General features: G+C 40.3%; 1 protein-coding gene across 6 annotated transcripts in view; it reads right to left on the reverse strand.

Annotated features, from left to right (window-relative positions):
* Positions 1-1,427: 1,427 nt before the first annotated feature.
* The window catches only part of WIPI2 (WD repeat domain, phosphoinositide interacting 2), a 474,144-nt gene continuing 447,616 nt past the window's right edge, over positions 1,428-27,955 (reverse strand). For 3 of the 6 annotated variants that reach the window (XM_083153525.1, XM_083153522.1, XM_083153524.1), the window contains one exon: positions 1,428-2,282. In XM_083153525.1, coding sequence (XP_083009651.1) covers positions 2,270-2,282 — 13 coding nt within the window. In that variant the 3' untranslated portion in view covers positions 1,428-2,269. Of the gene's footprint in view, positions 2,283-3,576; positions 3,978-27,955 lie in introns of those variants that run through there. The other 3 variants (XM_083153523.1, XM_083153518.1, XM_083153519.1) reach the window with 2 other exon arrangements.

The following is a 27,955-nucleotide window of genomic DNA, read 5'->3' on the forward strand; positions in this document are numbered from 1 at the left end:
CAACTCATTCTATACTGAACTGAGAAAATGCCATTTTATGTAGCAGACTGATAAATTGTGATACAGAAAAGGGTCTCACTGCATAGAGACATCTTCACATAATGGCGCAGATGTATTAAGCCTTAACAAGAGATAAATGCAAGGGTGATAAAGAGAGATAAACGTCCAGCCAATCAGCTCCTTACTGACTTTTTTCAAACACAGGCTGTAACATGGCAGTTAGCAGGTGATTGGCTGGATGTTTATCTCTCTTTATCACCCTTGCATTTATCTCGTTAAGGCTTAATACATCTCCCCCACTGTATGGTTATGAAAAGTGCTGTATTAAGCATCACATACAATACAGCATTTTATACTACTGACTGTTCAACTTAAGACATAACTGTTGCTTGTAGCTGCTAACTACAGTTTTAGCTCATGAGCATGAACTTTGCACCCAATGTTTTTACTTTTTATATTCTGTCTCTAGATTTTAGCTCCTCATCTCGAAAGGGATGTACACACAATTCAATTCCTTTTCTATTCAATTCCAAATTGGGATCGAATTGCACAGCGCTGTGTACACATTTGATTTAGACTATAAAGTATAGATCTGTACTATATAGTCTTGCCTGCACAGTCTAATTTTTTATTCGATTTTCATGCCGTGTATCCGGATTGAATCAAAATCGAATTCGGCTTTATAAGCAAAATCGAATAGAAATACACCCTATAAGATATTACATAAACAAACAAAATATGCATTTTTTGTATATTTCATTTCATTCTTGATGGGAAAATGTTGCTTCATTTAATCTTTTTGTACTGGTCATAGGATGAGGAACAAAAATAGGAGTGCTACATTTATAGTATGCTATTTATAAGCTTTTGGATTTGTAAGCAATATGCATTAAATTTAAACAGTGCTAAAAGAAAATAAGCTGTATGCTAAATGGTTGACAGCTACTGTTCATCATATGAGTTCAACCGAAGTGCAAAATGAAGAAGAGGGGAAAAACCTCAGGTGAACATAAATATTGATATACTTGTGAGCAATTACTTTGCAATACACAACATCACAGATAAAGAGTGTTCTTAATTTTATTATATAAATGTTTGTATGTTATCGCTAAAGTCAGAAGATTGTGAGCAGTTAAATATAAATTTGCTTGTTGAACATACATTAATATGTATCAACATCTATGTATGTCTGAGATTAATAGAATATAAGTGGATGTTTTTTTTCTAGCTTTTAAAGAAAACAGCCAAAATAAATGCTATGGACATCAATGCTCATCTGCCGTGCATCATCCTTGGTAATGTGTGTGGTTAATTTTATTGTTTGGGTTTTTTGTTAACCAAGATTCAGTGGAATATTTTATTTTGCTTTATGTACGGTATATTGAGATTTAAATATTTTATGTTCAGACATTTCACAAACTACTGTATACTAAGATTTCCGATGTTTCTTTTATTTATTAAGTTACATTACTCACACTACATTATTTAGAGCAAAAGAAGAACACTGGCATGAAAACAATAGCTGAGCTTATAGACATGTAGAAACATAAATGTAGTGGTAGTGTAATAATTAATGCAAAGTGTACACAATTGTACAGTGTAAAATGTATGTGATTTTTTGAGTGAGAACTTTGACTAATCAAGCATGAATTTACCTACCTGAAGTGACAATAAGCAAGATGAGCATGTAGATTTTCTACTTACTTTGCTGTATTTCCCTTTACTTTAGCCACAATATAAATATGATGTGTGTGTGTGTGTATATATATATATTTTTTATTTATTTATTTATTTATTTATTTATACACATACATACATACATTTATTTATACACATGTACAAAATACATTATATGCACATATGGGATTTAAAAAGGGTCTAAATAAGTTTATTTTTACTGACTTGGTGGGCACACAGTAACATGCTAAACGGCAGATCATATCTTGATTTGGCAAACAGACACAAACAGCTAAAATTGGGTTGAAAAGTGAAGTAAAAAATATCTGTATTTCTCTTATTGTTTAAAAGAGCCAATGTGTATTATGCAGAACTTTTAAATACATTTTATTCTTCCTTGAATCCTATTGTCCATAGCAGCAAACACAAGAGATCCCAATAAATCATCCTGCAGTTCTGTGTCTAGGGTGAGAAACAGCTAGCATTCAACATTCAATCTGTTCTCAAGACCATGGGTGGGTTCTCACTGTCTTCATCTAGTCGAAGAGCATGGGTATCATCTTCTAAGGATGTCCCACCCACAGCTCCCAGTTCATCGGAAAAGGCTGTATGGACAGAAAGAACAGATGATTCACCAAATGTTATTTTAATTTTTTTTCAGGTCTACTGTATGTTGCACTCACAGTTTTGTTTACTTCAAGTCACCTCATAATTATATAGATTCCACAAAAGTAGTAATCATAAAGTAATCATATGTAAAAGATACAATATTGAAACATTTCTTCCACTTATACAATAAAGCACAAATATCAGCATATTGTATGTCAGTTTGTTAATTACGTATATAATATATGAGAGAATATGAGATACATATATCAGTGCATCTACCAAAATAATTAGCAACTAAAAATGTGATTCTAAAGGGAGAGTAATATAACCAGCTTGTGCACATGCTATGAAAACCATAAATGTCTAACACCTCCGCCATTCACTCCTTAAATTTACATTGGCTCTTTCCAATGTAGGATTTAAAAGAATATAAAAGTATTTAGTGCGCACAGACTCACAAGGTTCAGCTATAAAGTAAGTGTAAAAAGTGACATCCAGTACACTTCAAACAATAGATATAACAAAAAATAACACCACCTCTAACAGTACTCCCAGTTTGCACCATATATGTGATAAAATAAATAATACTGGCCTGTAAATTAATTTCAAAGGTAATGAGACTCCAATTTCTACATATATGCAGACAAAGCCCTGGGCTCATGCAGCCAGTATAGCAAGCATATTGCCAGGGAAGTGAAAAAAAAAACAAAAACACAACACATTTAGTGCAGATGGTTTACGGATCGGAAGAATTGCAGAATAGATGTAAACTCACAATATGCAGGTGGATAACAAGCATAGATATAAATCTCCCAGGCAGTCAGCAACTCCTTGTGCCACTGATAGGTCTCACACTCACATACAGGGCCATCTCTAATTCCATTGCTCCATATATCTCTAACCTCATCTCCATTCATACACCCTCCCGCCCTCTACGGTCGGCTGACGACTGTCGTCTCTCCTTCACCCTGATCACTGCTTCCCATGCTAGAGTACTGGACTTTGCCCGTGGTGCACCCCTTCAGTGGAACGCACTCCTCGCTCCAATAGACTCTCCCGGCCTTGCAAAGCTTCAAACGGGCACTGAAAACTCACCAATTCAGGTCTCAGGTAGAATTCCAGACTTTCCCGAATAACACATATATTCGCCAGAGAAAAACCACAATTGTGCAGGTCATTCAAACATAAAACAACTTCAATATAAAATGCACTCACATGGAAGAGACATTAAAAAGCACAGCATATAGATCCCCAGGAAAGAAGCTGGAATGCTGCAGAGGATACTGTCCCTGGTATGAGGTGGAAGTCCCACTGACCCTCCGGATAAATCAAAAGTCCAAAGCCAGGTAAGACACTCTGCAAGGTACCAGTCTGCTTTGGATCCAAACAAGTGCCAGAACCACGCTGACGCATTTCGGATTTTAATCCTTTATCAGAAACGTGTTTAAAGGCTGATCAATCTCACTCATCCGAGTTGGATTTTGTAAACAGCTGCGTCTGTTGCCAACTGCGCATGCGCAATAAACTGGATCCAAGATGGTGGTGCATTCCACAGGACCAGAAGTTCAGTTTTTTGCATTCCACCATCGGATTTCTCATCAGAAGCCAGAGAACATTGTGCTGATTCACAGGAAGTCCATGAAATATGTATTCCACAATATTAATAGATGAGGTGGATGCACAGAATGAATCTAGATAAAGAACATACAGTAACTAACAAATATATACATAAGTTATATAGGATAAGAATACACGTCTATGTTTCTACATGTCTATACCCAGATGGAAAACACAAGACGTACATACAGTAAGAGGCTTTCACAAACTGATCCACCGTTCCAAAGTGCCTAATCTGGGATTTTGAGCTGAAGCACTTTCTTACATAGTTTGTCGCACATTTTTTCTATTGCTCCATCTCTTCTTAAATTTTTAGATTTTGAATACCTGTTTGATGCTGCTTATATGGTGATATACAGATATGGTGATCTCATCAAATTGTTATTATTTTTTTTATATAGATTGTCATATATATATATATATATATATATATATATATATATATATATATATATATATATATATATATATATATTCTAGGAGAGGAAAGAGGAGCGCTCCAAATAGTGCTTTATCTTTTTATTTCAATCAAAAAAATATAATCCACAGGTACATTGTAAATGGTGTCACGTACCACAATAGACGGTTAGGCACAACCGCGGGTGATAATCAGCATGAACTGGGGCTGTCTCCGACAGCAAACAAATTGGCAAACGGGTGCTCTCACCACTCTCACATCCACCACGGAGTTCAGACCGTCGCCAGGCCACGCCCCTACGCGTTTCGTCACGAGGACTTCGTCAGAGGGCTGGTCCTGGCGTCGGTCAGCAACCCCTTTAAAGCCTGGATACAACCTACGTCACCTTCTAATGACTAGCAGGCTGTTACGGCTGATATCAATTAAAAGTGCCTGTGCATAGTAATACATTGTAAAAGGATAATTGATATCAGCCGTAACAGCCTGCTAGTCATTAGAAGGTGACGTAGGTTGTATCCAGGCTTTAAAGGGGTTGCTGACCGACGCCAGGACCAGCCCTCTGACGAAGTCCTCGTGACGAAACGCTTAGGGGTGTGGCCTGGCGACGGTCTGAACTCCGTGGTGGATGTGAGAGTGGTGAGAGCACCCGTTTGCCAATTTGTTTGCTGTCGGAGACAGCCCCAGTTCATGCTGATTATCACCCGCGGTTGTGCCTAACCGTCTATTGTGGTACGTGACACCATTTACAATGTACCTGTGGATTATATTTTTTTGATTGAAATAAAAAGATAAAGCACTATTTGGAGCGCTCCTCTTTCCTCTCCTAGAATATCGTTTACCTGAGAATCCAGGTGCCCGCAAGGGTAATTAAGAGGAAGCTGCCGGTTGTATACTTGATCTGAAGTGCTGGAAAACTATCTCCTTCTCCCCCCAAAAAAAGGGACTGATTCGAATCCTACTGAAAGGATAAGGACTTGCGCGCTAATTGGACTTTTTTGTGGTAACTAAATATATATATATATATATATAGACAAACGATTTAGGCAATAAGGCGTCACTCGGGGAGTTTGTTCAAGTGAAAAAAGTCAGGTTTATTCCGACATGTTTCGGGCTGCTTTGCCCGTCCTGAGGACGGGCAAAGCAGCCCGAAACATGTCGGAATAAACCTGACTTTTTTCACTTGAACAAACTCCCCGAGTGACGCCTTATTGCCTAAATCGTTTGTCTACATAGACCTGCAAGGGTCTGAGGAGGGCACCGGGGTAAGGAGACCATTTGAGAGCAAACAGCCAGAGTGCCGGAGTTCCTGCTTCTTATATATATATATATATATATATATATATATATATATATATATATATTATGATAAAGGTCTTCAATGACAGAAATGTCGGCAGGCTATTTTCATTAAACTGGATGCTGATTCTGATGAACACATTGATTGAAGTCTGGTGAGTGCTGTTTTCCCTTTTGGGAGTACGTCTGTATCTATGTAGTATTGTGTGTAATTTACTATTTATACGGCACCCCAGCGGCTACCATACTTTAGAGGGTGAGAGTGCAGGTCTTGTGTGCCTATATTATTTAAGGAAACCACATTTTTAAGAAAAAAGTCTATATTGGAAATACCAGTTAGGGGGAAAATAATGCCCATTAGGAGCTATGGGTGTGAACTTAAGATCGCACCAATAGCTCCTAATGGGCATTATTTGGCCCCCTAACTGGTATTTCCAATATAGACTTTTTTCTTAAAAATGTGGTTTCCTTAAATAATGTTCTTTAAAGCTATTTTGCTACTCTATTTTCTTACCATTCCCCATGTCTAGCAGTATGGATAAGTTTATTTTATTTGTTCTAAGAGCGATCCCCTAACAATGTACATCGGTATGTTATATAAACTCATGCAATGTGTCTAAATGTAAACATAAGTAACATGATGATACTTGATCTCCATCGAGATTCAAGAACTATGCATATGTACCAGGGCGATCCCTCCCGGAACCACGACCTCCCTGTATATAAAGTTTTACACCTAAACTTATTAAGTTTACAGTTTTGCATTGAACCCGGATATCCCCATTCCCTAGCAGTGATGCACCACTGATTCTGCCGCACAACCCACTTCCGGGCGATTGCGCTCCATTGAGTTAGCTGCACTAAAAACCACACATTGAGACCCGCCTCCGGGGACTCAGACGTGGCAGGATGTGGTACATTAGAGACCCGCATTTTCAGTAGGGCAACTTCCGGCATCTGGCTGGACACGCAACACCGGTGGGCGGGGATCCAGACATCACATGTCTTTAAGCATACAGGTATAAAGGTCGGGCCCGGGCAGGTTCATTTACTGTGTCCTCCTGCAGTAGGAGGTTTTCCAACATACTTTATGTTGTCTCATCGCTGATTGTGTGTACTTTGCTGACTCATGTAAGTTCCTTTTCTACAATATGTTTCTGTACCCATGTTTTATTGTGCATCACTGTAATTGTCTTAATTTCATGCTCTCACACTGCTGTTTGCATGTTTTTTACGCAATACAGGCTCCTTGATAAAGGTCCGCCTATATTGGACCAAAACGTCGGAGTATCCTTGAGCACAATTTATTGTACCAACTAATTGGATGACTAATAAATCAAAATACTTGGATTACAAACAAGTTTATGACTTTAGGAATAGCAAGGAAAATGGGGGTAAAACCGCGCTTCCTATTGGGATTCTCCCAACAATAAATAGTTGTTTTTCTCCTTATTTTCAATATCTTTTTCTTCGGAATATTCAGTCCATAAGTTGTTACCTCAAAGAAAAGATAAGTGAAATTTCATAGTGTAGATTTCCCAATATATTTAGAGAATTATGATTTTCTATAAGACTGTACCCGTACCGTATTAGGGCCTATCACCAGGCCAGGGGTTAACGCGTAGAAAGGGGGTCACTTCCCAAAGTTCAGGGGTATACGCTTTATAATTCCACCTGAATGTTCCTCAAAGACACAAATATGTGGGGAACAGAGCTCATAGCGTAAAACAGTAAATTTTATTCACACACAATTATTTCAACATACAACGTATAATAAAAAAGCCTGGTACCGTATCTGGCCTTATACAAAAGGCTATTCAAGAAGCTTAATGGGGGTCTGATGAAAAAACCCGGGTGGACCTCCGCATAGATGCCTCAATGGTAGTCCCAATGTCAAGTTCCAGATAAAAGTCCCAGGTACCTCCAAACCACCAACGCGTTTCGACTTCTAAGTCTTCCTCAGGGTGTGTGGAGGTAGCATACTGGATCAATATTTATACCTATATGGGTCCCACCCCTCCATTTCCTTTTCCTGTGTGGGCGGGCCTAGGTGACTTGCGCTGCTCAGAATTTGCCAATGTTTATTGAATATGTGTATACATTCCTATATAATGACTTTGTATATATATAAATATTATTGGAGTAGCCCAGTTAGAGGAGTATGAGCCGTTTATTTAGTTGTAGGGACACGTGTAATAGGGAGCGTGCATGCGTTTCATGCACGTCACTTCCTGTCTCTCTGCGTTCCACTGATACGCAGTGTTGTTCTTTCCGTCTGTATCAGACCGGAAGTGACGTATGCGCTCCACACGTCCCGTGTGTGGAACGCACAGGACTACTTAACTCGCTTTTCTGCTGGCAATAGGATATCCTTCTACAAGCCGGAAATGACGTTTGCGCTCCGAGCGTCCGCGCGTGGAACGCACAGCATCTCCTCTCATATTGATGCCGGCAATCAGATGTCCGTTCCATAGGTCTTAATACATGGAACGCACAATGGTGCCTGATTGATCATATCTGTGGGGTATATTCTTTTGCTATTATATAGATTGTTTACAGTCAGATTGCACTCATTTTTATAAAGTGCAACGTGCAGGATGGGATGAAACATAAAAAATACTTAATAAAGAATCATTGTATAGCTAAACAGGTATAAAAGTGGTTTAAAAGGGATTTAAAAGGTATAAAAGGGATTTATAGGAACCATTTTATCTCAAAATCGGCGTTTAAGCCGTTTGGTTCCATGGTTCCCACATCATAAATAAATTTCATTTCATTTTTGGCGAGTGCTTGTTCACTTCCTTTTATCCGCCAATTGCCTTCTATTTTTTTTATACCTATTATTCTATTATTATTATTATAATTATTATTATTATATCTATTATTATTAGTCCATCAATAGAACAATTGTGTTTTTCCTTAAAATGTTTAGATACCGAATGATTTTCATAGCCCTTTTTGATATTTCTCAAATGTTCTCCCCATCTTTCTTTTAATTTTCTGCTGGTGTGGCGTATGTACTGTAAATTGCAGGTACATTCAAGGACATATATACAATTGGTGCTATTACAAGTAATAAACTCATTGATTTTGAACATTTGCTTATTTGAGGTTGATTGGAATTCTTCCACCTTTGTTTGAGTTTTACTATGGGAACGGCATACCAAACAATCTATGCATCGATGGAATCCTTTGGTTTTGATTCTCTCTGATTTTTTCTCCATAATAGCACTTTTTACCAGTCTATTTTTTAAATTTCCAGCCTTTCTGTATATAAAAATAGGTTTTTCCGGAATTATATCTTTTAAAATGGGGTCCTCTCTCAATAAATACCAATGTTTTTAAAAAAAAAATTCGACGGTTTTATAATCATTGTTAAAAGTAGAGATAAAAGGTAAGGAGGGTTTCTTTGTATCGTCTTTGTCTTTGTATTTCAATAGACTTTCTTGGGGAATATCTTCAAATTCATTAATCAGTGAATCGATTTTGCCAGAATCATATCCCTTACTCACAAATTTTTTTCTTGTCTCACTCACTTGTTCTTTGAAAACGGTCTTATCTGAACAATTTCTTCGTATTCGTTGTACTTGTCCTTTTGGTATATTGGATAACCATTTTGGGTGATGATGACTGTCAGTACTGATATTTATTTATTTATTTATTTATTAACAGTTTCTTATATAGCGCACACATATTACGCAGCGCTTTACAGAGAATATTTGAACATTCACATCAGTCCCTGCCCCAGTGGAGCTTACAATCTATATTCCCTACCACATGTACATGCACACACAGACATTCTAGGGTTAATTTTTTGTTGGAAGCCAATTAACCTATCTGTATATTTTTGGATTGTGGGAGGAAACCGGAGTACCCGGAGTAAACCCACGCAAGCACGGGGAGAATATACAAACTCCGCACAGTTAGAGCCATGGTGGGGATCGAACCCATGACCTCAGCGCTGTGAGGCAGTAATGCTAACCATTACACCATCCGTGCTGTTGCTGTCAGTGGGTTTGCTATAATTTCTTGTTTTAATTTGGGAACCCTCAATATAAATATACAAATCTAAAAAGTTTACTTCTTTTTTGTCCTTATTAAAAGTCAGATTAATATTACAAGAATTGATGTTAAGAACGTTACAAAAATTATTAAGATCGTCATCATTACCCTTCCATATAAAAAATATATCGTCGATAAAACGTATCCAAAGCAATATTTCATTGAGTTGGGGATTATTGTGCCAAATAGTTTCCTCCTCCCACCATCCCATAAATAAATTAGCATAGGATGGGGCGAAGCGAGTCCCCATTGCAGTTCCCAGCGTTTGAATATAAAACTGTCCGTTGAACCAAAAAAAGTTATTTTTTAAAATAAAATCAATGGATTCTTTAATAAATTTTATTTTTGATGAATTCAATATTCCGCCTTTTCTTAGAAAGTGCTCTGTTGCTGATATGCCGACCTCATGCTGAATAATAGAATACAAGGAAGTCACATCTGCTGTGACCAGTGTACAATTATTAGGTATACTAAGTTCCTTCAATTTGTTAATCACATCGATTGTATCCTTAACATGAGATTTCAGTTTTACTACCTCTGGCTGCAAGAATGAATCTACGAAGTGACTTAAATTGGCTGATAGAGAATCTGTACCCGCAATAATTGGGCGTCTGGGGGGGTTTTGGCAATCCTTGTGTATTTTTGGAAGTATGTACATTACAGGTAGTGCCGGGTTATCCTTTATAATGTATTTACTCTGTTGTTCCGTAATGGCTCCTTTTTCTAGATGATGTTTTACTAGATCTTTCAGTTTCTTTTCAATTTTTTCTGTGGGGTTTCCCCTCAGGATTTTGTAGGTTTCTTTATCGCTCAACAGACGTGATACTTCTTGATTATATTTGTCGGTGTCCATAATCACTACCGCCCCCCCTTTATCCGCAGGTTTAACTGTCAGATTTCAATTTTTTTCTAATTTCTTAATAGCATCCTTTTCGTCCTTACTAATATTAGGTGCCTTATTTTTTCTTGGTTGCTTTTATAAGTAGGAAACAAAGGAAGTATATTAGGGATAGAAAGAACCTTTTGAAAAACACAAAAGTTCAAGACCTGGAAGAAGAAGAGGATTTGGACGACGAGGGAAGTGTTGTAAGCGAAGGAGACAGCCCTTTTTGTCCTATTCATCAAACACCCATTATAAATAAAAAATTAAGGTGGGATAAAAAAGTTTTCGAAAAGATATCTACTGAAGGTGGCAATGACAGAAATAGAAATAGACCTAGGAGAGAACAATATAGAACCTATAGGGACCGTAGAGAGCTGGACAATCCCCCCCACTCTCCCCATAGACCATATAGAGGAAATGACGGGAGACAATATTATCGTAGACCTTTTGGTAATCAAAACCACTATAGACAACCGGAGAGAAACAGTAGATGGGAGGTTTCCCCTCAGTTTCCCCTCGGAGAAAGATATCAGGAATATCGCCCCCCAAGAATTCCTCTACAGAACCGTTATGAAGCATTGGAAAGAGAAGATTTTTTAGGGAACCCCCGATGGAGGAGGCACCCCTATTAATGGCACGCACAAAAGAAAAAGAAGAGGAAAGAGAGGGAAGGGTGAGACAAAAAGAAATAGAAAAATAGTCACAACCCAAACTGATATAGAAGATCAGGGACAAAAAACAAAAATCTTCAATTTAAGCTCCCACCAATTAGAGAAAAACGAGGTACAAATATTAGAAAAGGGCCTTAAATTTGCCCCCGATAGCGGCCTTAACAAGTTTGAAACATACATCAACATTCAGAAATTTATTAGAAACATCAGTCTAAAAAGATACTTTTTAAACCAGAAAGGTCCAGAAATACAAGAAGAAGTAGAAATAAACAGGTTTAAACCTAAATCAACCTTTAACCCGACATTTATGCGGGGTCATCTGGTAGAGAGTTTCAACAAAATTGTATGTGCAGAAGTCAACCGGCTGCAACCAAGAAAAAAATAAAAAAATAAAAAAATAAAATAAGGCACCTAATATTAGTAAGGACGAAAAGGATGCTATTAAGAAATTAGAAAAAAATAGAAATCTGACAGTTAAACCTGCGGATAAAGGGGGGGCGGTAGTGATTATGGACACCGACAAATATAATCAAGAAGTATCACGTCTGTTGAGCGATAAAGAAACCTACAAAATCCTGAGGGGAAACCCCACAGAAAAAATTGAAAAGAAACTGAAAGATCTAGTAAAACATCATCTAGAAAAAGGAGCCATTACGGAACAACAGAGTAAATACATTATAAAGGATAACCCGGCACTACCTGTAATGTACATACTTCCAAAAATACACAAGGATTGCCAAAACCCCCCCGGACGCCCAATTATTGCGGGTACAGATTCTCTATCAGCCAATTTAAGTCACTTCGTAGATTCATTCTTGCAGCCAGAGGTAGTAAAACTGAAATCTCATGTTAAGGATACAATCGATGTGATTAACAAATTGAAGGAACTTAGTATACCTAATAATTGTACACTGGTCACAGCAGATGTGACTTCCTTGTATTCTATTATTCAGCATGAGGTCGGCATATCAGCAACAGAGCACTTTCTAAGAAAAGGCGGAATATTGAATTCATCAAAAATAAAATTTATTAAAGAATCCATTGATTTTATTTTAAAAAATAACTTTTTTTGGTTCAACGGACAGTTTTATATTCAAACGCTGGGAACTGCAATGGGGACTCGCTTCGCCCCATCCTATGCTAATTTATTTATGGGATGGTGGGAGGAGGAAACTATTTGGCACAATAATCCCCAACTCAATGAAATATTGCTTTGGATACGTTTTATCGACGATATATTTTTTATATGGAAGGGTAATGATGAAGATCTTAATAATTTTTGTAACGTTCTTAACATCAATTCTTGTAATATTAATCTGACTTTTAATAAGGACAAAAAAGAAGTAAACTTTTTAGATTTGTATATTTATATTGAGGGTTCCCAAATTAAAACAAGAAATTATAGCAAACCCACTGACAGCAATTCATATATCAGTACTGACAGTCATCATCACCCAAAATGGTTATCCAATATACCAAAAGGACAAGTACAACGAATACGAAGAAATTGTTCAGATAAGACCGTTTTCAAAGAACAAGTGAGTGAGACAAGAAAAAAATTTGTGAGTAAGGGATATGATTCTGGCAAAATCGATTCACTGATTAATGAATTTGAAGATATTCCCCAAGAAAGTCTAATGAAATACAAAGACAAAGACGATACAAAGAAACCCTCCTTACCTTTTATCTCTACTTTTAACAATGATTATAAAACCGTCGAAATTTTTTTTAAAAAACATTGGTATTTATTGAGAGAGGACCCCATTTTAAAAGATATAATTCCGGAAAAACCTATTTTTATATACAGAAAGGCTGGAAATTTAAAAAATAGACTGGTAAAAAGTGCTATTATGGAGAAAAAATCAGAGAGAATCAAAACCAAAGGATTCCATCGATGCATAGATTGTTTGGTATGCCGTTCCCATAGTAAAACTCAAACATAGGTGGAAGAATTCCAATCAACCTCAAATAAGCAAATGTTCAAAATCAATGAGTTTATTACTTGTAATAGCACCAATTGTATATATGTCCTTGAATGTACCTGCAATTTACAGTACATAGGCCGCACCAGCAGAAAATTAAAAGAAAGATGGGGAGAACATTTGAGAAATATCAAAAAGGGCTATGAAAATCATTCGGTATCTAAACATTTTAAGGAAAAACACAATTGTTCTATTGATGGACTTAAACGAATAATAGGTATAAAAAAAAATAGAAGGCAATTGGCGGATAAAAGGAAGTGAACAAGCACTCGCCAAAAATGAAATGAAATTTATTTATGATGTGGGAACCATAGAACCAAACGGCTTAAACGCCGATTTTGAGATAAAATGGTTCCTATAAATCCCTTTTATACCTTTTAAATCCCTTTTAAACCACTTTTATACCTGTTTAGCTTTACAATGATTCTTTATTAAGTATTTTTTATGTTTCATCCCATCCTGCACGTTGCACTTTATAAAAATGAGTGCAATCTGACTGTAAACAATCTATATAATAGCAAAAGAATATACCCCCACAGATATGATCAATCAGGCACCATTGTGCGTTCCATGTATTAAGACCTATGGAACGCACATCTGATTGCCGGCATCAATATGAGAGGAGATGCTGTGCGTTCCACGCGCGGACGCGTGGAGCGCAAACGTCATTTCCGGCTTGTAGAAGGATATCCTATTGCCGGCAGAAAAGCGAGTTAAGTAGTCCTGTGCGTTCCACACACGGGACGTGTGGAGCGCATACGTCACTTCCGGTCTGATACAGACGGAAAGAACAACACTGCGTATCAGTGGAACGCAGAGAGACAGGAAGTGACGTGCATGAAACGCATGCACGCTCCCTATTACACGTGTCCCTACAACTAAATAAACGGCTCATACTCCTCTAACTGGGCTACTCCAATAATATTTATATATATACAAAGTCATTATATAGGAATGTATACACATATTCAATAAACATTGGCAAATTCTGAGCAGCGCAAGTCACCTAGGCCCGCCCACACAGGAAAAGGAAATGGAGGGGTGGGACCCATATAGGTATAAATATTGATCCAGTATGCTACCTCCACACACCCTGAGGAAGACTTAGAAGTCGAAACGCGTTGGTGGTTTGGAGGTACCTGGGACTTTTATCTGGAACTTGACATTGGGACTACCATTGAGGCATCTACGCGGAGGTCCACCCGGGTTTTTTCATCAGACCCCCATTAAGCTTCTTGAATAGCCTTTTGTATAAGGCCAGATACGGTACCAGGCTTTTTTATTATACGTTGTATGTTGAAATAATTGTGTGTGAATAAAATTTACTGTTTTACGCTATGAGCTCTGTTCCCCACATATTTGTGTCTTTGAGGAACATTCAGGTGGAATTATAAAGCGTATACCCCTGAACTTTGGGAAGTGACCCCCTTTCTACGCGTTAACCCCTGGCCTGGTGATAGGCCCTAATACGGTACGGGTACAGTCTTATAGAAAATCATAATTCTCTAAATATATTGGGAAATCTACACTATGAAATTTCACTTATCTTTTCTTTGAGGTAACAACTTATGGACTGAATATTCCGAAGAAAAAGATATTGAAAATAAGGAGAAAAACAACTATTTATTGTTGGGAGAATCCCAATAGAAAGCGCGGTTTTACCCCCATTTTCCTTGCTATTCCTATTATCATTGTAGTAGGTGATACTACAGGGTTAACCAGCTGCATTCAAGTAGAAGCGCAAATTTTCAAACCTTTTGTTTTTGCTAAGTTTATGACTTTACTTAGGAGAGTGCCTATTTTCTCCCTGGAGAAACCCTTGGATTATATATATATATATATATATATATATATATATATATATACATACACTGTAACACTGTAGGGGAATTTGGATGCCTTTTCCTGGGGTAGAAGGCAGCCAACAGCAGCTGAGTAATCACAACAGTCCAGTCTTTGTGGTACAACTGGCCGCAACCAGTTTTATTTCAGCAGAAAACAAAATAAACATAAAAAGAAAATACCTTGCCTGTCCGGCACTAACTATACACAGGATGCTCCTAACTGTCACTAAAGAAAAATACAAAGTTTCCCAGTCAACACTGGGGACTCACTTGTAAAAGGCAGGTTTGCTTCTCACACAGAGACTCTGCAATCTCCCAGGCAGTCCTCTCACACTGTTCACCCTGGCAGCCTTTTTACAGCTTGCTTGCTGATTAGCCCTCTGTGAGGCAAAACACCTGTTTCTAAAAGGTGTAGGACAAGAACCTGGGACAAATATACCTGCCCTCAAACACTACTCCAGTGTTCTTGTCACATATCCCCCTCCCCTGTTTCGACCTAGGGGCCGGAACACTTGTAGCCCCCAAATAGAAGGTGCGGGACAATGCATCTGCATTGGCCAACTGTGAACCTGGTCTATGTTCGACCTTAAACTTGAAATCCTGTAATGCTAGAAACCATCTTGTTACCCGAGCATTCTGACCTCTGTTTACATGCATCTATTTTAAAGGGGTGTGATCTGTCACTAGCCTGAACTGTCTTCCCAAGAGGTAATACCTCAAGGTATCTAATGCCCATTTAATGGCCAAAGCCTCCTTTTCCACAATGGCATACCTTTTTTCATGCTCATTGAGTTTCCTACTTAAATAGATGATAGGGTGTTCATCCCCATCTCTGGTTTGGGACAACACAACCCCTTATCCCTACCTCTGAGGCATCTGTCTGTACAACAAATTATTTTGAAAAATCTGTCGTTATCAGTACAGGTTGTGAACACAAAGCCACTTGGAACGCTTTTTCTGCATCAGGGTTCCATTTCACCGTATCTGACTGCTTCCCCTTGGTAAGGTCTGACAACGGCACTGCTGTGGCTGCAAAATTAGGAATAAATCGTCTGTTATACCCAGTTATTCCCAAAAAAGCCCTTACTTGTTTTTTATTCACTGGCCGAGGACAGTTTTGAATAGCATAGATTTTATTTAATTGGGGCTTAATCAGACCTCTACCAATGGTGAAGCCCAAGTACTTAACCTCCTCCATTGCAAGGCAGCACTTCTTTGGGTTAGCAGTAAACCCTGCTTCTCTGATTGAGTCCAGTACTGCTTGTACTTTAACCAAATGGGACCCCCAGTCCGTACTGTGAATTACCACATCATCCAAATATGCAGCTGCATATTTTCTATGGGGCCTCCAAATTTTATGCATCGTCCATCGAAAGGTTGCTGGAGCCCCATGCAACCCAAAAGGTAACATCTTATACTGAAACAGCCCCTCTGGGACCGAAAAGGCTGTTTTTTCCTTTGCGCTATCAGTTAGGGGTATCTGTCAGTAACCTTTAGTCAGGTCCAATGTGGTGAGAAACCTGGCTGTTCCCAGCCTTTCTATAAGCTCATCCACACGGGGCATGGGGTATGCGTCAAATTTGGACACCTCATTTAATTTACAAAAATCATTACAAAAGCGTATGCTACCATCTGGCTTTGGGATGAGAACTATAGGACTGGACCACTCACTGTTGGATTCCTCTATGACTCCTAGTTCTAAAATGTTTTTAACTTCTTTAGAGACAGCTTCTCTCTGAGCTTCAGGAATCCTATATGTCTTTAAATGAACCCTAACCCCTGGCTCAGTGACAATGTCATGTTTTATTATGGTCGTTTGGCCAGGCAGCTCTGAAAATATCTCCCTATTTCGGTTGAGAAATTCTTTAACCTGATTGTTCTGATCAGCTGACAATGTCTCTGAAACCCTCACAGCGGGAAGCAACCGAGGTGAAGACGCCAAAGAGCAAGGCTCCGCTGACAGAGACAACCTATCTTTCCAGGGTTTAATTAAGTTAACATGGTAGATTTGTTCAGGTTTTCTCTTACCTGGTTGGTATACTTTATAATTGACCTCATTCACTTTTTCCAAAATCTCAAATGGTCCCTGCCATTTAGCTAGGAACTTGCTTTCCACAGAGGGCACCAACACAAGAACTCTATCCCCCGGAGCAAATTCCCGTATCTTGGCACTCCGGTTATATACCCTCTGTTGAGCACTTTGGGCTTGTTCCATGTGCTCTCTGGCAATAGGTACCACGGTTGCAATCCTATCCTGCATTTGTGATACATGTTCAACAAGGCTTTTATAAGGGGTGGGTTGTCCTTCCCACGTCTCCTTAGCAATGTCCAACAGCCCTCTGGGGTGTCTACCATACAACAAATCAAACGGAGAAAACCCAGTAGAGGACTGCGGAACTTCTCTGATGGCCATCAACAAGTAGGGCAACAAACAATCCCAGTTTTTCCCATCTTTGTCAACAACCTTTTTTAACATACTTTTTAACGTTTTATTAAATCTTTCCACCAACCCATCAGTTTGGGGATGGTAGATAGACGTCCTGAGGTGGGTGACCTTAAACAATTTGCACAATTCTTTCATGACCCTTGACATAAATGGAGTACCTTGGTCAGTCAAAATTTCTTTTGGTATTCCCACTCTACTGAAAACCTGCACCAGTTCCCTAGCTATCGCTTTGGTTGTGATAGTGCGTAAAGGGACAGCCTCAGGATATCGAGTGGTGTAGTCCATTATTACCAAAATATACTGATGGCCCGAGCGGATTTTAACAAGGGCCCCACGAGATCCATGGCTATTCTGTCAAATGGGACCTCTATAATAGGCATGGGAACTAGTGGGCTCCTGAAATGAGGTCTAGGGGCATGATACTGGCATTCAGGACAGGAAGAACAATATTCAGACACTTCTTTATACACCCCTGGCCAAAATAACCTTTGTAAAACTCTTTCAGTGGTCTTTTCTGCCCCTAAATGTCCTGCTGTAACATGACTATGGGCTAAATCTAGTACTGTTCTCCTATAAGGTTGGGGAACTACCAGCTGATCCACCACTTCCTCACCCTTTTTGACAACGTGGTACAAAAGCTCATTACAAATAGCCATGTGGGGATAAGAAATCTTGGCACCTGGTACCACGGGTTCCCCATTAACAACCTTAACATTTTCTCTAGTCTTCAATAAAGTAGGGTCCTTTAACTGTTCAGACATAAACAAATCCTTCTTTACCTCCAGATCGGGCACTACTACCTCTCCGTTTCCAGCAAGAGGGTCCTCACTGGACTCTCCATCTGTCCCCTCCCCAGCCAAACTAGCAAAAGGTAAAGGGTCAGAAGGTTAAAAGGACCCACATACATCCACAAAATCATTGGCATTAACTACTGGCTCTTCACTTCTCCCATCTGTGGCTAAACGTGATTCCCACAGCTTCCAAAAATGAGGAAAATCCCTCCCTATTATGGCCTCATGCACCATAGAGGGGACCAGTCCTACTTTCACAATTGCTGACCCACAACAAGTTTCTATATGTACTTCAGCAGTGGCCTAATGTTTGGTATCCCCATGTATACAAGTAACCCCAATAGGTATTTGCTGGACCTTTAAGGGATTCACTAATCCAGCTTTCACAAGGGTAACCAAACTTCCTGAGTCCAGCAAAGCCTCTACCCGGTTACCCTCTAAGAACACATCACACATTTGTCTTTCGAGTTTAGGAGAAGGCACCACAGTACAGGCTAATCTAGCAAAGAAAGACATTCTGCGATTTTCAAAGGCAGCATCACATTGCATGGGTTCCTGCGTAACTGGGCAATTAGCAATAATATGACCTGGCATACCACACCTGAAACATTTAATCACATGATTATCAACCCGTTTGGGCAGCATAGACCTTTCTAGTCCCATTGGCCTGTCTCCAGGGCCACTGTTTACAGTCTCTCCAGCCTTGCGCTCTCTTAACCGCCCAGCAACATTTTCCCATGGAACAGTCTGACCAGTCTTCACTGAAGGGCACTGTCGGGGATCTGTGGGGTACTGGGTGGTCATCAGTAATTCCTCTGCCGCCAGATACCTCTCTACCATGTCCGCAAACCGGTCAGCAGTATCCGGATTCCACAGGCGGGAGCGGAGTGACTGAGCGGAGACAGCGGAAACGCAGAAGGAAAATAAAGCCTCAGTTGTGCTTAAAGTATAAGGTAATTGAGAGGCATGATGTGGATAAAAGCAGGACTGAGGGGCTAAAATAAGCCCTACCCCAAAAATAAGCCCTATAGTGTTTTTTGGACTGAAAAAATAAATAAGACAGCGTCTTATTATCGGGGAAACATGGTACTAATTGGATTGTGGGATTTAAAAATTGATTTGAGTATAACCATAGCATGTGTATTCTTATCCTATATAAAACTTATGTATACAACAAGAACACAAAAGAGGAAAGATTTGTCCTGTTGTGGTGCACCAAAAAGAAAAGTCCTAAAATATGCCTTTTATTATTTTAAGTAAAAGCAAGCGAAACAATAAAAAGAAGCACACAAATAAACGAACAAGTGAACATATACGGTTTAAAACTGCATGTGCGGGCGTGCCATGTATGCTAGTTAATTATCAAGGATAAGTAAAGATTAAGTCCAGTCTTCTGAATGTGATCTGATATCCCTATATACTGTATGTTTGACAATGCTGAGTATGCTCAATAGAAACTCATAATCACATAAGAGAGGACTGCATTGTTATTTGCTTAGAGAGATGATACAATGTACCTTTTAATAGATATTGTTATCAAAGGACAGCAATTGTTGCTGTTCACTTAAGATCACTAAAGATATTAACTCCTGTATTGCTGTATGGTGTTAAAAAGTAAACTTTATCACCTTTAACGTGACTGTGATATTGTACCAACTAACATGACATAAAGCTGGCATGTACAGCTATTACAATGCTAGGAGGTCCTGTAACCTTAAGCATAAATCATGAATTAATCCTGCATGACATTCAGTTGCATATAAATTTAGTTTTAGGTATTATTAAAATCCATAATATTAATAGACCAGTGGACAATATCATAGTTACGCTGTATTCATTACCTTCTAACTCATGCATCCTGTTACCCCTGACAACCGCAGACTGACACTGTAATGTTAGCAGACTGACACTGTGATGTTAGCGCTCACCACGCTATGGGCACAATGGCGAGCTGGGCTCGCCACCTATTTTATTCACCCTCACCCGTGGACCCCCACGAGGGAGCAGTCAGGATTCCGATGTCAGAGTAAGGACTGTCAGAATCCCGACTGTCGGAGTGACGTCCGGCACCCGTTTACACAATACGGTATAGACCAGTGGTAGCCAACCCTAGCCCTCGAGAGCTACCAACAGTGCACATTTTCCAGACAACCTAGCTGCTGTACAGCTGCAATCCTTAATCACTGACACATTTTAAAAGATACACAGATGGAGCTAATTAGCTCACTTGTGATTCTGTGAGGAGACCTGCAAAACATGCACTGTTGGTAGCTCTCGAGGACTAGGGTTGGCTACCCCAGGTATAGACTATACACGGGTTACAGCTACAGTATACATTAAATGAACGCAGGCCCAGCTATCCTGACACAAGCAGACACACATATAAGAATATCAATTATCGCCACAGAGACAGGGAAAAATAGTCCTTCCTGGATCACATCTTCTTGGTGTGTGTGTGAGAAGATAGTGAGAGCCAGACACACAGTGCCTGATCGTTTAAAGGGGAAGGGGCGGGAGAGTCAATCTTGGTGGTCATTGGGTAATACAAAGAGACTGGGCATCTCCTCATTGGTTCTCCACTTCACGGGGATGTCTCCTTGTTCATGGGAGTTTTGTCCGAGCATGCTGTTATTTGTTCGAGAGAATGGGGAAAACTGGGAACTCGTTTTAACTGGAATTATAGTTCTTTGTCTCTTACTCACATATTGGTTCATTAGATAACATAGTCCAGGTATCTTCTAAGGTCATGTATGGTGATTGTATCACCATACTGACCTTGCAACTGTGACGGCAATTGTAACAGGGTTAAACAAAACTAAGTATGGACGATCAGATTCCAATAACTGGGGGGGGGATACACAAATGTACATACAAAAAGGAATATCACTTTGATTTAGTCATTAATGCATTACGTCCATCCTGAATCAAGTAATGATTCTTTTTGATTAAAACTAGAACTATGCAAATAGCGTAATTAAATTGGAGTTAATGACAGTCGCAATACCTTAATAGCGTAGAGGTGTAATTTCGTTTTCCACAGTATTATCACGGAACAGTGCAGGCAGGGTTAAATCCATAGTCTGAGCCGCAGCTCATGTGTAAATAGTCTGGAGCGGTTAGAGAGATTTACGGCAGGAAACAGACTAGCCCTTGAAAGGGCTAGAATCACAGGTAATAAATCACAGTTTTAGCATACACGGACGCCCGCACGGCTGGAGGATGCAGAGCGCGCGTTTTTGCTACAGCTTCTTCAGGGCAAAAGTAACTTATGTATATATTTTATATATTTGTTAGTTACTGTATATTCTTTATCTAGATTCATTCTGTGCACCCACTTCATCTATTAATATGGTGGAATGCATATTTGATGGAGTTCCTGTGAATTTAGAAACATCAGCGCAATGTTCTCTATGGCTTCTGAGGAAAAATCCGATGGTGGACGGCAAAAAAACTGAACTTCCAGTCCTGTGTAACGCACCACTATCTTGGATCCGGTTTATTGCGCATGCCCAGTTGGCGACAGACACCGCAGATTACAAAATCCAATTTGGATGAGTTTGATTGATCAGCCTTTAAATACAGCGATGTTGGAGCCAAAAAAACAATGCTTCTGGGTGGTTCTGGCACTTGTTTGGACCTAGAGCGGACTGGTACCTTGCAGAGGGGCTTACCTGGCTTTGGAATTCTGACTTATCCGGAGGGTCAGTGGGACTTCCACCTCATACCAGGGACAGTAACCTGTGCAGTGTTCCAGCTTCTTGCCTGGGGATCTATATGCTATGCTTTTTAATGTATCTTCCATGTGAGTGCATTTTATATTAAAGTTGTTTTATGTTTGAATAACCTGCACCATTGTGGTTTTTCTCTGGCTTTCCCCTTATATGTGTTATTCGGGAAAGTCTGGACTTCTACCTTATTATTATTATTATAATTTTATACGCCATAAGTGTTTCGCAGCGCCGTACAAAGGAACAGTACAGGGAGACAAAACTTGGCATAACATTGAATAAATAACAAAAATAGGAGTACAAATATAGAGTGCCACAGTTCAATACACATTACAACTTAAATATAAGTAGTGGGGACTCAATCAACATAGAACTAGAGCAGGCATTCCCAACCACGGTCCTTGAGGCACACCAACAGTGCAGGTTTTAGTTATATCCAGGCTTCAGCACAGATGGTTTAATCAGAATCCCTCAGATACTAATAAAGTCACCTGTGCTCAAGCCTGGATAGCTACAAAAACTGCACTGTTGGTGTGCCCTGAGGACCGTGGTTGGGAATGCCTGAACTAGAGGCTTGAGGCCAATGATGGAGATGAGTATGCGGATGAAGATGGTCACTGAGTGTTTGAGTATAGGAGAGCTGTGAGTAAAATGTGAAGAGAAGTGGGCTTTGACAACAGGAGGGAAGAGGGCCCTGCTCAGAGGAGCTTACAATCTAGTAGGGAGGGGAGACAGATTACAAGAGGTGCAAGCAAGTGGGTGGTAGCTAGATAGCCGGATGTAAACAGGCAAGGGGTCGGAGAACCAGCTAGTTTATGCAGTGGAAGGGTACGCTTTGATGAATTGGTGAGTTTTCAGTGCCTATTTGAAGCTTTGCAAGGTCAGTGGGAGTCTAATGGAGCGAGGGAGTGCATTCCACTGAAGGGGTGCAGCATGGGCAAAGTCCTGTACTCTAGCAGGGTGGGGGTATGAATGGAGATGAGGTTAGAGATATATGGAGCAATGGAATTAGAGATGGCCCTGTATGTGAGTTGCTGACTTTGCCTGGGAGATTTATATCTATGCTTGTTATCCACCTCCAAATTGTGAGTTTACATCTATTCTGCAATTCTTCCGATCCGTAAACCATCTGCACTAAGGGCCTTATTCAGATCTGAGCTCAGTACAAATATGTTTGGAAAATGGGCAAAACCATGTGCACTGCAGGTGGGGCAGATGTTATATATTTCCAATGTAGGAAAGATCACATGGGTAAACTGTATGAGTGCTATTGCAATCTAATCAATGTTTAATCTTGTGTATTTTGCCAGAGTGCAGATGACAGAACTGGTCACCCACAATTAGAAATTGACATGTTACAAAATGACATTTAAAGCATCCCAACTTCTTAATAAAAAATGAGTCTGGTTTAGTTGGGTATGGATCATTGGATAGACAGCAACTAGGTTGACACCACTAGGTCGACATGCATTAAGGTCGACATGCAGGAATGTCGACATGACTTAGGTCTACAGGTCATTAGGTCAACACAAGCATTAGGTCATCATGGGGAAGGTGGACAGTCAAAAGGTCGACTTGGGGTTTTTCACTTTTTTTGTCCCTAATTTCAACATAGTCGACATGGACACTGAAACGTAGCACCACTGCGCTCGCCATGCTTTGGACACCATTTTTTCTCCCACCACATCCTAGAGTGGATGGTAGGGCATTAAATAGCACCTGCCGGCACATGTTGGCTCAAAAAAGGTGAAAAACCCCATGACAACCTTTTGAATGTCAACCTTCCCCATGTCGACCTAATGACCTAACCCATGTTGACCTTCAGTCATGTCGACCTTTCTGCACGTCAACCTAGTGGTGTTGACCTAATCCCATTGATTTACCAAGACCAGTCACATCGGTTTTAACCAGATATTCCCTAAGGTTCTTATTTCTCTTTTAACTAGACATTATGGAATAATCTTGTAGACCTGTTTAGTATAAGTCAACGTTTCAGGGTATTACCCGTTTTATCAAGACGTATACTAAACTGACTCATTGTGATTGATAGTGAGTGTATGTGGATACACTGCATCCTCTCCTGGGTTAATTTCGTTACTCAATTTTGTGTCATCTGCCAATAATGCAATTTTACTTACTATGTCACTTCCTATATTATTAATGAATATATTAAACAAAGTGGGTCCCAATATTGAACCTTGTGGGACTCCAGTTTGGGCCTTACCCCAGCTGGAATGTATGCCATTTACCACCACTCTCTATCCCCGATTGTGCAACCAGTTTTTAATCCAATTACAAAAGCTCCTAACCCTAAATTACTTTTATGAGGCACCGTGTCAAAAGCTTTTGCAAAATCAAGAAGTATTACATCAACAGATGGGCAATACGGATGGTGTAATGGTTAGCATTACTTCCTTACAGTGCTGAGGTCATGGGTTTGATCGCCACCATGGTTTACTCCGGGTACTCCGGTTTCCTCCCACAATCCAAAAATATACAGATAGGTTAATTGGCTTCCAACAAAATGAACCCTAGAATGTCTGTGTGTGCGTGCACATGTGGTAGGGAATATAGATTATAAGCTCCACTGGGCAGGGACTAATGTGAATGTTCAAATATTATCTGTAAAGCGCTGCGTAATATGTATGTGCTATATAAGAAACTGTCAATATATAAATAATAATAAACAGATGTTTTTAAAACTTTTAATTCTAATTATCATTGAGCCATAGTATGTAGTAGAGTAGAATGGGATTTATACCTTTCTTTTAAATGCATTTCCTCGGCTTAGACAGTTTTACTAACACTCAAATGTCCTTTATTTAGAATTATATCACCTCATAAAATGTCACAGTAGCTAAATAGTTTTAAACTGTTTACCACAGTCTTTATAATAAATCATAAAACAGGACAAATAATAGAACACATACAGTAAATACAGAGTTTTACATCATGGTACAACAAAGTTAAATGGTACAAATTACATCTATTACACTTTTTTACCCTCTTGAGGTTTTGAGCTCAGGAACCATGTACCCTTTCTCCCTATGCGTTTCATCCTAAATCAGGACTTCTTAAGGTTTTTTTTTTTAATCTAAATTGAAAGATCATTTAAATTTTTTTGTTCAAACATTTTATTAGTCATATTCCACATCTAACACGTAACAATAACATTTATGATAATACATATTGGCCCTTATTCTGGTTGGTGCGGATATGTCCGAATACTTTCGGATGGCGTTTTTTAGCCGTCTGCGCATGCGTGGGGAACGCTATGCGCATGTGCCACGCATGGTCTCCGTACTTGTTCTCACTAATACCGTACAGAAATGTGCACCGCAATCACTCGGGAGATGTGGGCGTATTATGGGCGTCATTCGGAAATACACAGGGGCGTAGTTTCAAAGTGGGCTAAACTGGGCGTTAACATTGGCGGACACGAGGGAGTGCACTCATTCTGGTAGGCGTGCATTCGGACAGCACACCGAATGCTCGCGAACCAAAAGGCTAGAAATATGCGGTGTTCATAAGCAAGTATTGCTTTGCGGACACCACTCGGTCATGCGCTAGGCAATCGGAACGCCTAATCAGTACGGCCGCACCTCAACCAATGTCAGCTGAACACAATACATTCCACTCCTTTACTCATTAATTACACGCTTGTCAGTGCTTCAATTGGAACCATTGCAGCTTAAATGGACCATTACTAAACACACAAATATATGCTGCACTTTGGACATTTACACTGCAACCAATGGACAGAACTTACTATCACTAATAGAAATAGACATGTCACTTCTAATTTAACCATTAAACCACACATTTGGGGATAAAAATATACATTTATTACAATAACTTCTAAAATAAAATGGAAAGCATGTTATTTCTCACATGCAACAAATTAAAAGGTACCATGGCAGGAAAGTACAAAAATAAATGACAAAAACAAAAAGTATTTCTGACATACATAGCCACAGCAGAATCATTAGGAACACATCAGGTGGCTTCACAACAAAAGTATAGCACCAACACTTCAAGTACAGCAGACAGTAATGGTAGCCGAAAGAGGCCAACAGGGGAACCAAACAAGACATTCGAAACAAGGGCAAATGTGGGTACCCTCTGCACGGGATTGGACACAGGAAGCTGACACACACAGCTCAATGAAAGATTTGGGAAGACATAAGGGTGGAGATTAATGCGGACACAAGTTTATTTGCGGGCACGTTTGGCCCTGGTAGGCTCCATGCCACGTGCAGCAACTCTTCGGCCACGGCCACGTTGGGATGGTGGCCCAGGTGGAGCAGATGCTGGTGAGGGGGGGATGGTGTTCCCCCTCTGCCAGCAGGGAGTGCTGCTGGTGGTAATGCACCAGAAACGGATGACAATAGGGCCCTATTGCTGGAAACTAGCTCCACCATAAGCTCATTATGGTGGAGGAGGAGGTCATTTTGGCGCAGGGCTTGATCTGCCAGCACCTGCAGGCTTGCAGCTATTGACTGCTGGCTGGCAGCCATGGCCTGCTGGGCCTCACCCATAGCCTGCAGGCTCCCAGCTATTGTGGGCTGGGTGCTGACCAAACCCTGCATGACCTCCTCGGTCCTACGCATCCGCTCTGATGCTAAGTCTCCCTGCTGGTGAATCTGCCCAAGCACCTGCACCCACCTGTCGTAATCCGGGTCGGCCGGTGGCTGCTGCTGCTGCACATGCCTGCCACTGGTGGCAGGTGGCACAGACTCCGCCACCTCCTCAAGAGATTCTTGACCAAGCGGTGGGGATGCTGGTGAAAGACAAAATTACAATTACAACACATTCCAAGCAAATTAGGACCAACTACTTATGGCATGGCAAATGATTACCTTCAACAAAAGCAGCAAAGACTTCCGCTGGGGCCTCGCTATCCATGTTGCTCACCCCCCGGACCTCCTCTACTGCAATGCAGCACTCGGCCATCTCCTCCAGGGGGGTGAGCTTCAAGCGGCCTGGCATGGGGCCAGCCCCAGAGGTGTGGCTGTGTTCCCACCGTTTGGTCAATTTCTTCTTGAGGTTGGTTTTGAAGTCGTGCCACCTGCAATCAAAGTTTACATATTACTACATGTCACTCCTGATGTTTGCTGTAGCAACCATTGCAATCTGCAACAGATTACAACATGTGCTTCATTACACACAACTTACATTCTATAAAAATATAAAAACAACCCTTAGAAGATACATTCACACTCACCCTACAATAACTATCGTTTAAATGACATGGCAATCATGTCTGTGGCTCCAAGCAACGTGACCGGCCATTTACCAACTCCATCTATTTGAAACATTACTGGTCTTGTACTGCTCAAATGTAACACACATGAACTTGCCTCTTCTTAACGTGCTCCGCCTCACGAACTTGTGGAGCTACCGCATTAATCTCCGCAGTTATGTCCTCCCAAATCTTCCTTCTCCTTGTGTGTGTCAACCTGTCCTGTGGACACTCGATCCAATACCAGTATGGCAAGCTCCTGCGCTTCGAATGCCATGTTCCTGCTGCTTGGTTCCTCCGTTGGCCTATTTCGGCCACCTGTCGCTGTACTTGAAGTGCTGGCCAGGCTACTCTGTTGGGAAGCCACCTGTTGTGTTCCCAATGATTCTGCTGAGGCAGAAGATGGGCCAGCTGCAGATTGGGCTGATGTGGATGGCCCAGCTGCCTGCTCTTCTCCCACTGGCTGGTCTGTGCTGAGGGGCACATAGGAGGTGCTGGAGTCCATGCGTTGAAAAAGTTCCTGGCACTCCTGGTCTCCTTCAGATTGAGATCCAGCCATGTTTGCAGCAACATTTTGGTTTTCTAGCACACCTTTATATACTATTTCTGTAATTGGCGTACATCAGCGACACCCTGCGTTCCGTGCGGCAGTGTTCTGTACGGCAGCGTAGACTGTGCGGCGCATAGGC

This window comes from Crinia signifera, chromosome 7 (genome assembly GCF_055691185.1).
Source record: "Crinia signifera chromosome 7, ASM5569118v1, whole genome shotgun sequence".
Taxonomy (NCBI): domain Eukaryota; kingdom Metazoa; phylum Chordata; class Amphibia; order Anura; family Myobatrachidae; genus Crinia; species Crinia signifera.